Source organism: Poecile atricapillus, chromosome 1 (assembly GCF_030490865.1).
Source record: "Poecile atricapillus isolate bPoeAtr1 chromosome 1, bPoeAtr1.hap1, whole genome shotgun sequence".
NCBI classification, from domain to species: Eukaryota; Metazoa; Chordata; class Aves; order Passeriformes; family Paridae; genus Poecile; species Poecile atricapillus.
Window position 1 is genome coordinate 171,571,042 of NC_081249.1, and position 12,217 is coordinate 171,583,258.

The 12,217-nt window shown below is 43.5% G+C and overlaps 1 protein-coding gene across 11 annotated transcripts in view; it reads left to right on the plus strand.

Moving 5' to 3' along the window:
* The window catches only part of MARK3 (microtubule affinity regulating kinase 3), a 60,373-nt gene extending 56,966 nt beyond the window's left edge, over positions 1 to 3,407 (plus strand). For 5 of the 11 annotated variants that reach the window (XM_058845299.1, XM_058845326.1, XM_058845380.1 and 2 more), the window contains 2 exons: positions 293 to 337; positions 2,449 to 3,005. In XM_058845299.1, the coding sequence (XP_058701282.1) occupies positions 293 to 337; positions 2,449 to 2,794 (391 nt within the window). In that variant the 3' untranslated portion in view covers positions 2,795 to 3,005. Of the gene's footprint in view, positions 1 to 292; positions 338 to 2,448 lie in introns of all 11 variants that reach the window. The other 6 variants (XM_058845318.1, XM_058845335.1, XM_058845360.1 and 3 more) reach the window with 2 other exon arrangements.
* The last annotated feature ends 8,810 nt before the right edge of the window (positions 3,408 to 12,217 follow it).

A 12,217-nucleotide genomic window follows, 5' to 3' on the forward strand; every position in this document is an offset into this window, starting at 1 on the left:
CCTCAGATTTATTCAGTGAGTTCTACAGATTTAATATATAAATACATGCTGTTACAATTAGTTATGGTTGGTTTAAAAACTGTAGTTTATAGACTTCCATTTGGTTTGACAATGTTACATTCTGAGTTTGGTCTAACCTACAAAGTTCTTTACATCTTTGTTGATCTGTATTTTAACACACCTTTGGTATGATTGCAGTATCTTTTAGCAACTACTCAGATATTATATATTGTAGTATAAGATTTGTCTTCTCTTTCCCACTTCCTTTTGCTTCTGCATTCTTTTCATTGAGGCTCCCGACTGAATATGAGAGGAACGGGAGATTTGAGGGCTCAAGGTGAGGGTAAAATTTTTGTTTAAAATGTTACTTAGGTGAGTTTGAACCTTTCTCCCCTTGATTATGTGGCATAGTGGCTTCAGGCAGCAGCTTTTGTTTCATGTAAGTCATTGGAACTAAACAAAGATGCATTTCTGTCTGCAAAACAGCTATTAAAGCACTGATTGACTTGGTTCTAAACTTTCATCTTTCCTGTTGCCTTTTCCCTTGTGTGGTTTCTCTTTTTTTTGCATTTTAGTCATTGTAATTTGCTGTTGTCGTGTAGATGTGTAGATAAGTGGTCTCTAGTGAGGCTGCAAATGTGTGGAATAACCACTGAAAGGTGATAAGATATTTCTCATCTCTAAAATCACAGGTAGTTAAATATTTTTCATTATACTCTGCTTCCAAAATCATCATATCAAAAAAATATTAGAAGTTATCGAACTGCTGGTTTTGCCAACTGTTTTCAAGTAGAAAAAGCTTCCAAAAATAAAATGAGCATTGAATAAAAGTTGGGGTTTTCCCTGGCCCTTTACAGCCTTATTAAATTAAAACCCTTAAAAGAGAATACTCTTTAATTTGTGTGATGAATTTTATAACATCTGGCAAATCATATTGCATAGTCTTATGACTCTCACAGTCACAAGAAGCCTTTTATTAGGAGGATTATGAAATAGGTTATATTTGAGAAATATATTTATTCAGTTGTGGCCTTGCTATCACTTTTTATTTAACTTTTTCATAATTGCCTGCTTAATGGTAGTAGAAATAAAACGTGGTGTAACCATTGCCATCTGTTTCAAAGACCAGCTTGGCTTAATATGGAGGCTCAACATGAGACCTAAACTGCATGGTTTGGGGTCAGTTAGGTTAGCTATTTTGAGAAAATAGTTAAGTATGACGGTCAATATATTTAATTAAATTTGAAGAGGTGACTGACAGTGTACAAATACTCACAAAGAAAAATCCGTATTTTGTCCCTGGAGGTCCAAATGTATTCTTTAGCTACATGACTACTGATTTTAATTTAAGTAGAAGAATGATTGAAAACTAGAAGCTTCTGGAACATTTCTTTCCTTTGTCCTGTTTAACTTCACTTACCCATACCAAAAGAAAAGCTTTTTTATTAAAAAAAAAAAAAAAAAGCAGCAGATTTGGGAAACACACTCTCAATATTTTGTACTTTATCTCTTAAAACTGTGACAATAATGGTACCCTCTCACCATCTTTACAAACTATGTTGATGAGGTGAATAGTGACTTCCAGCTCTTTTTATGCACATCCCCCTCAGAGGCACTTAACTGCAGAGCTTGTAGCTGCAGAAGAGTTCATCACTTTACCTCTGTCAGTGGTTGGTATTTAATGAATTACTGACCAACTTAGGAGGAAGCATCTCCTCTCTGAGGCAACCCCCAGAGCCTGCAGCATGGTGTGTCCCTAGGGATCGTCTCAAACACGCCCCAGTGGAGGAAGGCCAGAGTGTAACTGAGCCAGCCCCAGGTCTGGGGGCTCATGCTGACCCTGGGGAGCAGGTGGGTGATGCTGATGCTGCTGTCCTTCCTTCTGCCTGCAACCAGCTGCTTTGGGGCTCCATGGGCCCTCCCAGGGCTTGGTCTCCCAGCTGCTGCCCAGAGGAGGTGCAGAGGAGCCCCCAGCACCTTTGTGCCCAGGCTCACCCCATTCCCTCTAAGTGGGCACCTCCCATGGCATGGGCTGACTCCTGTCACAAGGGAGCTGTTTTTTCAATGTTCCAGAAACTTCTAGCACAGAGCTGGTGTTTCAGCTGCCCATGTGGCCCAAGAGTACTGTTTGGAGCAGAACCTGCCTTAAAATCAAGTCGTAGGTGCTGCATGTCATTCTGCCTCCAGAAGGTCATTGCCCCCACACACCTGAATCCAGTGAGTGCCAGTTGTGTCACACCTCGTGCCATACCTTCGTTCCAGCCCCAGCAGCTACAGCTTTCCCCTGACTTGTGTGTGTGTGCAGCAGCTGGGGGAGTGGGGCTCGGCTGCAGCCAGAGCCTCCAGTGCTGCTCTAATCCAGGTAGTGTGCTTTGAGTGTTGGCTTCACTAACGTGGCCCCTGGGGAGGGTGGCTGGCCCTGCTCACTCCGAAATTCCTGTCTTTCAGCCGCAATGTAGCTGTGGATCAGAAGGATGAGAACAAGGAAGCCAAGCCTCGGTCGCTGCGTTTTACCTGGAGCATGAAAACCACCAGCTCCATGGATCCCAATGACATGATGAGGGAAATACGAAAGGTCCTGGATGCCAATAATTGTGACTATGAACAAAGAGAGCGTTTCTTGCTTTTCTGTGTCCATGGAGATGGGCACGCAGAAAACCTTGTCCAGTGGGAAATGGAGGTGTGTAAACTGCCAAGACTGTCCCTGAATGGAGTTCGCTTTAAGCGGATATCGGGAACATCCATAGCTTTCAAAAACATTGCTTCCAAAATTGCCAATGAGTTAAAGCTGTAACAAGAAAAAATAGTTAAGTTGTAAATTAGTTAGCAATTTAAAGTGTTTTTGAGAATTCCGATGGAAATGTATAGAATAACATTTAGGCAATAACTTCTGCATCCTTCTGAATAGTGATATTAAAAAAAAAAAGCTGCTGAGCTGGGAGGGAGAGTTGGACTTTTTTATAAGTGCACTACAGCATTAAAGTTGCCTACTATGTAAAATATTACCCCTTCTGCTTTATTTCCATTGCTCCTAAGTCTTTGACAACAAATTGAAACACAGAATATATTCATTTAAATATGCCTCCTGTTTGTGTGGATGTGTGAATGTACAGTATGTGTGTATAATATATAAAGTATTATATGTAAACAATTAATTTACAACATTGAGCTGTACCAGTACCTCTTTTTGGGCTAATTTTGGTGCTAAAAATTGAAATGGCCAAGGAGGAAACACTTGAGTTAATATTTAAAATGACTGAAGAGATAACCAGTAAACACAGGTTTACAGTTCACTGCTGTGTTAAGAAAAGTGTGTGAAGGGTTTGGATTTATGGTTGTGAACATTATTAGTCCTGTTTTCTAAGTAGATCTCATGAGATGATTAAAAATTCACTTTTACTGAGTAAGTCTTGCATTATATTTTGCCCACCTATTTATTATTTAAGTCTGAATCAAATTTTAATAATGTAGTTAATTTGTGCATTAATATTTGGGTAAACGCTTCCATTCTTCTGCTTCTGCTAAGCTACTAAAACTGTATCTTTGTCCTTTTGGCTTATGAGTATTGATCGCAGCTAAGAACATTTCTCTGTTGTTCCTCTGGGGAATGAGGCAGTGTAAAGGGAGGTGCTAATTGCTGAGTAGTGGTTTTTTTTTCAGAGCGAGTTTGCCACGTTAGACTAGGTCAGGCTGATACAAAGCACAAAGGGACTCTCAAATCATGGCCATTCTCCGCCACGAGCCACGTCCAAGTCGCTGCCATTCCGAGGCCTTGCTGCACGTTGGGCAGTGCTGTCCCTCACCTTCCGGGCAGCCCTCAGCGTTGAAACCCAAAAGTGGGAATCAATTTGGCTACTGATCTCCTCTGTCCAAACGTCCAGCTTGCTAAGCCACAGCCATAGGCAGGAGCAGTTGCAGCTTTTCCTTGCAGCTCTCTTCCAGCGAGCTTCCCCTTGGCTCCGGTTGCGTTGCTTTGGATGGCTCCGTGCCCGTGTGTCTCTGGCCGTGCTGCCAAGGGAGTCCCCTGTCCCCTGTCCCCGTGCAGTGTGGAACAAACCCCGATGAACTCTGTTGGCCAACTAGCTTTTGGTAGGACATGAAGCTGCTCTGGGATAGCCCCCACTTTTTAACCATCACAGCGGTGAAGCGGATTTGATTTTGCAAACTAGGATGAAGAGATTTCTTCATGCATTGTTTCCTACCGATACTCGGTTTATTTCATCGAGGACTTGTGTAGATAATACCCTGCCATTATCTACTTGACCTTTTGTATTAATGTTTTGTGGTTATATTTCAGTGAAGCACTTACGCATGTACTTAACATGTGCTTTAAACTGGAGCCTAAATTTGCATTTTAAATTTGCAGTGAGCTAATAGTTACTCATAGTACACAGTTCAGATTTGACCCGAGGTGAAAATGCAAAGTCCTTAATATTTTGCAAGTTAGCTCTTGTGATCTGTAGTCTGTGAAGGCAGCAGACTTCCCCTCTCTTTCCCCTAAGCATTGATATTGATTATGCTAGTTTAAAGGGTAATCATAGTTGTTAAATGTAGTAAATATTCCTGAATTTGCATTTTATTCTCTGTATATTCTGTATCATGCCATGGCTTGAGAACTCCAGGTGCTGCCGGAGTTCAGTTGGCTTTCAGTGCTCTGCCCATGCCTGTGCTGCTCAGGATGGGTTTTTTCCATGAAAACTCCATTTTGTAATAGCAATAAGACATTTCAGGGCAGTCATTGTACTTTCTCAGGTGAATGGTCACCTATCCTTTCACTCCCTATGCTTTAAGCACTCCTCCAAATGTATTTTTTTCACCTGGCAGTGCACTTTGTTGTCTGAACTGAAAAAGTGTTCTGATAAATTATGTAAATCTGTATTCGATGGAAGTTCCAAAAGGTTTCATATTAAATGTTTTCTGAAATACTCTCTTCCTACTTCACCTGTTAAGTATGTAAGTGTTTCTAAAAAGTGCACCAGTATCATACTTTGGATATTTAAAGTTTGTACTTTGGTATTTTTTCTTAAAGTGTTCTCGAAAGGTTCTTTCAGAGTAAATCTTTGAGGTATTAAAAAAAAATCACTTATTATAATCAGAAAAATATTTTTAACAGCTTCCCTCCCAAATGCCTTGTAAAATTACCAAGTTGTGAGAATATTTAGCATCCTGCATGCTTGGTGTTCAAGCCTCTGAGAGCTGCCTGAGAAGGAAAATTCTTTCTTCAGCTCCCCGAACCAAAGATGAACTGCTTCCCCAACACAGGTTTTTTACCTGTTCATATGTCTTGGGAATCTCTGTAGGTTTGCAGGCACCGCTGCTGATGGGACTTCGCAGAACCACAGCTGTTTTTTCTCACCTTAAGGGGCAGGTTTTAAAAATAACCAGAGGTGTGTGGGTGAGGAGGCAGCAGCAGGTCTCGGTGTTTCGAGACACGTGAACAGCAACCGAGAAGTGTTTTTTTTTAATGACATGGCTGGTGTCCTGGAATGTGTGCTCCAAGTGCTGTGTTGGGGGTTGATCGTAATGGGCTCGTGACTGAAGGTTTGCATCACTGAAACCTGTGTCAGCCAGCACTGAAGGTGTCTTTTGATTGCTGGATCTGGCAGAGAAAAATGTATTAAGAGTTTGGGTTGCGGGGATTTACTTCATAAAATAAAAGCATGTAAAGATACGTAAAACAAAACAATGAGCACTGAGCAGGAACAAGTTCAGATACACTTTTTCTTATGCAAACCTTCCCTGTACTTAGGATTTCTGAGACACTTCAGTTTATTTGACCTCTTTACAAGACCTGAGGTCCTTGACCATGTTGAGAAGAAGTAGAGAGAGGTAGGCTGGAGGAACAGCTGGTCCTTCTGGGCTAAGTGTTTTGCACACTACTTCTGTTCAAGCTATGGCATCTGGTCTAATCTTCGTGAATTTAAAGATTTATAGTACAGATTTGGGGAAGGTTTAGCTTTTTCTCTTGCATTACAGTGAGGCTTCAAGATCAAATATAGCAAGATACTGTATCCTTTTTTTTATTATTATTACAAAAGTTTGTGTCAAGATAAATTAGATTATTCATAAAAACACAGAATTAATATCCACACGTTTGTGTTGCAGAAATTAAGTGCAGGGTTCAGTAGTCCCCCCAGTCATATGGAAAGACTGTGGCATATCTGGAATTTAAATAAGAGCTCTCTCCAATTCAGTTAAAAGCTCAGCTATACATGGGCCTGTTGGGATAATGTGTAGAGGCTTTTCATCAGCATTTCCCACAGCTGCTGTGTCACAGACCACGTTGTGGATTGCAATTTAATTAGGCCTGCAGCCAGCCCAGAGAGCCTGTGCAGCCCTGGTTTGGAGCAGCAGCGTGTGCCCTGTGCCCTGGTTGGAACCCGCTCGGTCACCGTGGTCACTGTCCCCAGAGGGCTCAGGTACCCCTGGGTGTGGGCAGAGTTCCCCCGAGCCAGTGTCACTCTCTGTAGTTCAGGGGGCGGGCTGCTGGGGTATTTCTTGCTGTGCTATCCAAGACCACATCTTTTCTTAGTAACCTAAAGTGTTAAATATTTAGAGAATTCCAGTAGTTGATGGTATTTCTGCCATCTGGAGTGGGGGGGTGGTCATACAAATGTAAAATTCTGGTTTTTAATTTACACTGCAGATGTTTAGGAATAAATACAGTTTTGGAAAGCTGGTACTACTGTGGATTAACGTTTAATTTTAAATATATAGACTTGTAACTGTTCATAAACTCTCATTTCTGTAAGTTTTCATAGAAAAATCCTGGAGCTTTCCAGTAAAGACAGGTTCATGTTATTACAGGTCACTGGTGCTGCCAGTTAAACCCCTGATTTCACATTCTGATGAAGTAGAGTTTTGAGAATTTCACCTTTGACTGGAGCTTTTCCACTCTAGTAGCAGTGAATTATTTCAATGATTTCACCACTGACATCGCTTCAGAGAATAAACTCTTATCCAGCAGGAAGGGGCATGAGCTTTGGATAAAGCTCAACCTAGGGAAATTAATAATGTTTTAGAAGTTCAGCCTGTTCATACCCAAGACCAATCACAGTCCTGCATTGCAACAGCAATAAGCAAAGGGGCTGGATAAAACGAGCAAAACCATGGAACAACTGTCTCTTGACCACTGTGTGCTTCTGATGTTGAAACAGTTTGGTATCCAAAACAAAAGAAAGACCCATAACTGTTCTCTTTTAGCCTTCTAAGAATGCTTTAACCTTTGGTACAAACAGCAGGCTCTTGTTCCAGCAATAACAGAAATCAGAAGGGTGTCAATACCAACACTATGAATCCTGCAAGTATCTGCACAGAAGCCAGTTAAGGGCAATAATTGTCAGTTATTGGCAGTTCACCTTCACCTCCCAGTGCCATTTAACACCTTCTAGTGGTTGTGACTTAGCAGGTAAGATGTTTATTGCAGGGGGAAAAAAAAGCTTTTGCTTGGTTTTTGCTGATGTATGTTGAGCACTTGGAACAGTATGTTCAGACTTGGATGTAAAATCCATGAAAAGTGGCCATGGTTATGGTTGCTGTGGGAACCACAGCATGGAATTTTAAGGCATAGAAATGTTGCAGTTCTCATTCCATTTATACCCTTATGTTATCATTTAACATCCTTAAAAAATTCAGGGCATAAAACCAAAATATTTGTACAGTTTGTGTTTCCTTGTAGTTGCTGATCACATTGAATGTATTAGGTGAATAAAATCAGATAACAAAATACCTCACCACGAAAATAATTCTGTTAAAACATATGGGGATGCAAAATCAGAAAGTAAAATTCTCCTAGTGTTACAGTCACATGGTTTTCAATCATTTGCCTGCCTCGAGGTAAAATCCTGTTTGCTTGGAGGTGCCTCTTAGCAAGACCTCAGCGTGAGCACCGCAATCAGCAACAAACAGCAAAGTTCCTAAGCGTGGAATAATTTCCTCCCCCAGCTCACACAGGCAAAAGGCATGAAATGAAGTGTTTTCACACGTGTTTCCACATGGATGGAAAAAACACTGATAGGAGCTTGGAGGCATTGTTATAATGGTCCTGTGTCTGCGGTGCTCAGAGGAGCAGGGGCAGCTGGCAGGGGCTGCCTGGCAGGACCGGCATGCATGCGTGGATGCATGGATGGATGCATGGATGGTTAGTCGATCCCTTCTGCACAGCAAGGCGAGCTGCAGAGGGATGGTGCAGTGTCTGCAGTGGCCACAGGATGTCTCCCAAACGCAGAAACGGCTCTACTTGGGGTTCTCTTGGAATTTTTTTTAGAGATGAGCTCCCTGGATCGCTCCCTCCCTGCGATTTCACATCAGTTATCGGTTACCATCTGCTCAGACAGCTTTGACACATTACAGAGGAAAACTGACCACGAGATACTGATGGAGACTGTGTTTTTCAACTTGAAATACGCCCTAATGATACATTTATTTTTCTATGAAGTTGTATTGCTTTCTGAGCTAGTAGTTCCAATGGGCTTTACCTTTCCCATGGAAAACCTATAGAGCTACAAAGCCCTTCTTCACTTCTTTGTTAAGTCTTGTTCAGTCTCCTTTCCTGGAAAATGACCATGTCAGGCAGCATGCTCTTCTGCTGAGAAGGGCAAAAGTCAAATTGAGTATTTAAATTTATTTGCAGCTCATTTTACGAGTAAGAACCTTTAGTTTCCTCTTCGGAAATTTAATTACTGAAGTTATTTTGCTGCTCATCCTTTAGTAATCAGTCTAATCAAGGCTGTAAATTGGAGCCAGCCTTTTCAAAAATAATGTGGGATCACTTGCCATTTATATTCCACTGTATTAGTAACTCTCTAAAGCTTTATGCCTGGCATTTTCCATGGCTGCAGTCTATTTTATTCTTCAAACAAATAATGTCACATGTGCTTCAAGTAGGCAAGAACTGAAACTTCCTTATTTGCTCAGGAGCTTTTTTCAAATCACATATTTTGCTCCAGCTTTCAGTTGTATTGTAATCCAAGTTTTGCTGTTGTGGGATTAATAGTGACTGGTACTAATATTTATCACTGGGGTGTGATAAATAGGGGGAATGAAGAAGCTGTTTATTTCTGGCTCCTCTGTGCTTGTTCTGTGAAGGAGTCCTGTGTCTTATCCCTTCCTTCCTGCAGTCCCAGAACCATGGGCTGCTGCTGAGCCCTTTTCTGAGCCTCCCAAGGCAATTCCTGGAGTGTTGGTTGTGGTGAGAGGCGTGCACAGGGTTCACCCCGCAGTGGGAACAGCAAAAGCAGAGTTCTGCTGTTGGGAAGTTCTGTTCCTCATCACTGATCTGGGAGCAGCCACCAGAGTAACTTTGTTAGGTCAAATATATTTTAGTGGTTTTATCTAACTGACCCCCTGATGAACCTCTTTATCCTTGGCTTCCCAAACTTGTTGCTTACTCCTTATCTCCAGAGACAAGCCTTGGCTGAACTCATCTAAGTCTTGCTTCAAGGGACAGTCCCTTTTTAAGGTCTCCTGTGGTGTCAGAGCTCCATGAGTCTCTACAGACCAGATGTGTGAGTGCTTTTCTAGCTGGAGAAGGAGTACAAATGCTCTGTGGTCCCTGAAGCATCTCCATGCTGGTCTGTGGGGCAAAGCATGGCAAGAGCAACGGGATCTCCTCAGTGTTCAGTTGCTGAAGTCAGACCTACAGGATGGCTTAGCTTAAATTAAGTCAAGGCTGTAATGAATCTAGAATTTAGAGTAGTCCATAGCATAAGGGGAAAGAGAGTCATCAGTTTTGGATGGCTTCTGTTCCTGGGTGTTTTCCAGGCCTCGCATTAGGGAATCAGACACCTCACTAGAATGTTCTTTATTGGGTGTACTCTGTAATGCATGGGGGCCCGTGCAGTGATAGAAAAGGTCACATCACCAGAACACCCCAGCAAGGGGCTGTGAGGCCTCTGGGTGCTCATGGATGGGGCAGGGCCATGCTGCTGTTGGGGCTGTCAGGGAACAGCCTGCTCTCACTGCAAGGCTGCCACAAGCAGGAGGAAAAGCTTGTCCTGGCCATGTTGCTGTGGGAAACCACATCCATTTTTCTCCCTGGTTGCCCTTTAGCTCCACTTAGACATGGGAATGAATATTGCAAGGTGAAAAGGGAGACATGGTGGGAGCTTACCAGTGACAGAAGAGGAGCTCAGTGAGCACCCTTCAAAGGGCCCCTTGCCTGTGTGGATTTGAGTCTGGAGCTCAGTGCACTGTTTCCCATATTGTCTCATAGTCTGTTGGAACAAACAGCTCTTGGAGTGAAGCTGCAGCCCACAGGGGCTGCATGGAGGGGCTCATTCCTGCTCTGAGCTCTGCTCAGGGCACAAGCAGGGAGGTTTCTCTCTGACCCATCCGCCTTGCTCGCTTGCAGGCATCACAGCTCCAGGGGGCACAGACTGAGCATACACGAGCCCAAGCTCTCACACACACTGTGTGGCTGTATGAGGCTTGTTTCTCTGGGAAACAGCCCAAAAGCTGTGACAGTTCACAGCAGGGACCAGAGCTGCTGGCCAAGAGACGTTTTTAAAGGTCACTTTTTAGGTCAGAGCTGCACTTGGGGTGAATCCTGATGGAGCAGGGGAGAATTCTGCAGGGTGCAAAGGGCAGCGGAGCCCTGGTTTGTGCACCAGATAACTTGGGTAGCTTAAAATATCAAAGATGCTTCTTCAATTTTCTGTCTACCAGTGACATTATGAGCTGGGTCTGCCAGGGTGGGCGTTGCATGATGCAAAATAGTCAGGAAAAAAATGGTCTTATGTCTGGCTAATTCTGCTGAAGAAGTGGGGAAATGTGGAACCACCTTTGCAAAACAGTGGAAGTAAAGGCAGTGACAAAAGCATTCATCAAGGATAAAAATAAAGCAGAGGAATGAGAGCCAAGGTTTATAGGGACAGACACATGCTGTTTATTTAACCAGCATCCAGCATTTCTCATTAACTTACTGCTACCTCTACCTTACCCTCCCCTTCTGTCCTCCAACATGTGAGATTTTTTTGTCACTCAGATGATGCCTTTTCCCAGTTTTCTGTCTTGGGAGCAGCAGAATTCCACATTTCATTGCAAAGCTGAGTTTCATTGATCTAGCAGCAGAGTTCAGGAAAGGCAGGGGATGAAAACAAGTCCTAAATTGGGACTGAACCAAAGATAGACACGCTGCTAAATGAAAAACCAAAAGCCTGGAAGTAAAGCTCTGGATCAGCATGGTGCTGCATTGAAATTTGTGGTTATGCTGATTGCACCTGTTACACTGGCTGTGCTGGAGGATTTTCTGGATGCCTCACAGCCAGGCTGTAGGTGTGGAAGTGCAATGCAGAAGAGGAGGCACCCCCAGTCCTGATGGTGACTAACCGAGGCTGGCACGACATTCAAGCTGAGGACTAAGCCTCAGTCTCTCTCAAAGGGGACTGAACACCCACCTGGCTGCAGAGCACCCTCCAGCCTGGCTTCTGCTGCAAGAGCAAGAGGCTGAGATGTAAAAACAGGTTGCCCATGGAAAAGGCTGCCATCTCCAGTTGTGGATGCCCTGTCTCTGGAACAGTTCAAGGCCAGGTTGGATGAGGCTTTGGGCAGCCTCAGGTCTAATGGGAGGTGTCCCTGCCCATGGCAAGGGACTTGGAACTAGATGGTCTTTAAGGTCCCTTCCAACCCAAATCATTCTGTGACTCTGTGAGCAGCTTCTTCAGCTCACAGACCCCATTTGTGCAGCTTGGGAGGACCCAACGAGCTGCTTGTGCTCATTTAGAAATCAGTGTATGCGCAAAGAGTCTGCGGTCACCGGCAAACCTGGGCTCCCAGACCAGTTCTTCAGCCCATAGCTGCTGGTGCTTGTGTGGTGCTGTACAACTTGATGTTGAGCCTGAAGGGCACAAAGCCTCCTTTCCTCATGTTTCTGGGGCAGACAGCAAAGGAAATGAGGTGTTAAAACCCAGTAGGAGCTAGAGCACAGCCCTACTCAGCCTTGATGCCACCAGAGACAAAAAGGCCTGCCAGCAATCCCACTCACCAGCTGCCGTGTGGAGAATCCTAGAGTGTGCTGAGATTCAGGAAAAGGTACTAAAATCTGTCTTTGTGGGTGATGGAGGTCCCTAAATAGGCCATGTCCTGATGCAAGAGACCGAGCAGAAATGGAGGCAAATCTAGAGGAAGAAAGGTTTGGGTGATCTAATCTTGGCTTCTATTTTCAAGCAGGTGGAATAGATCTATGGATTTGAAAAGGGAGTAGCAGCAGTCCCTTGGC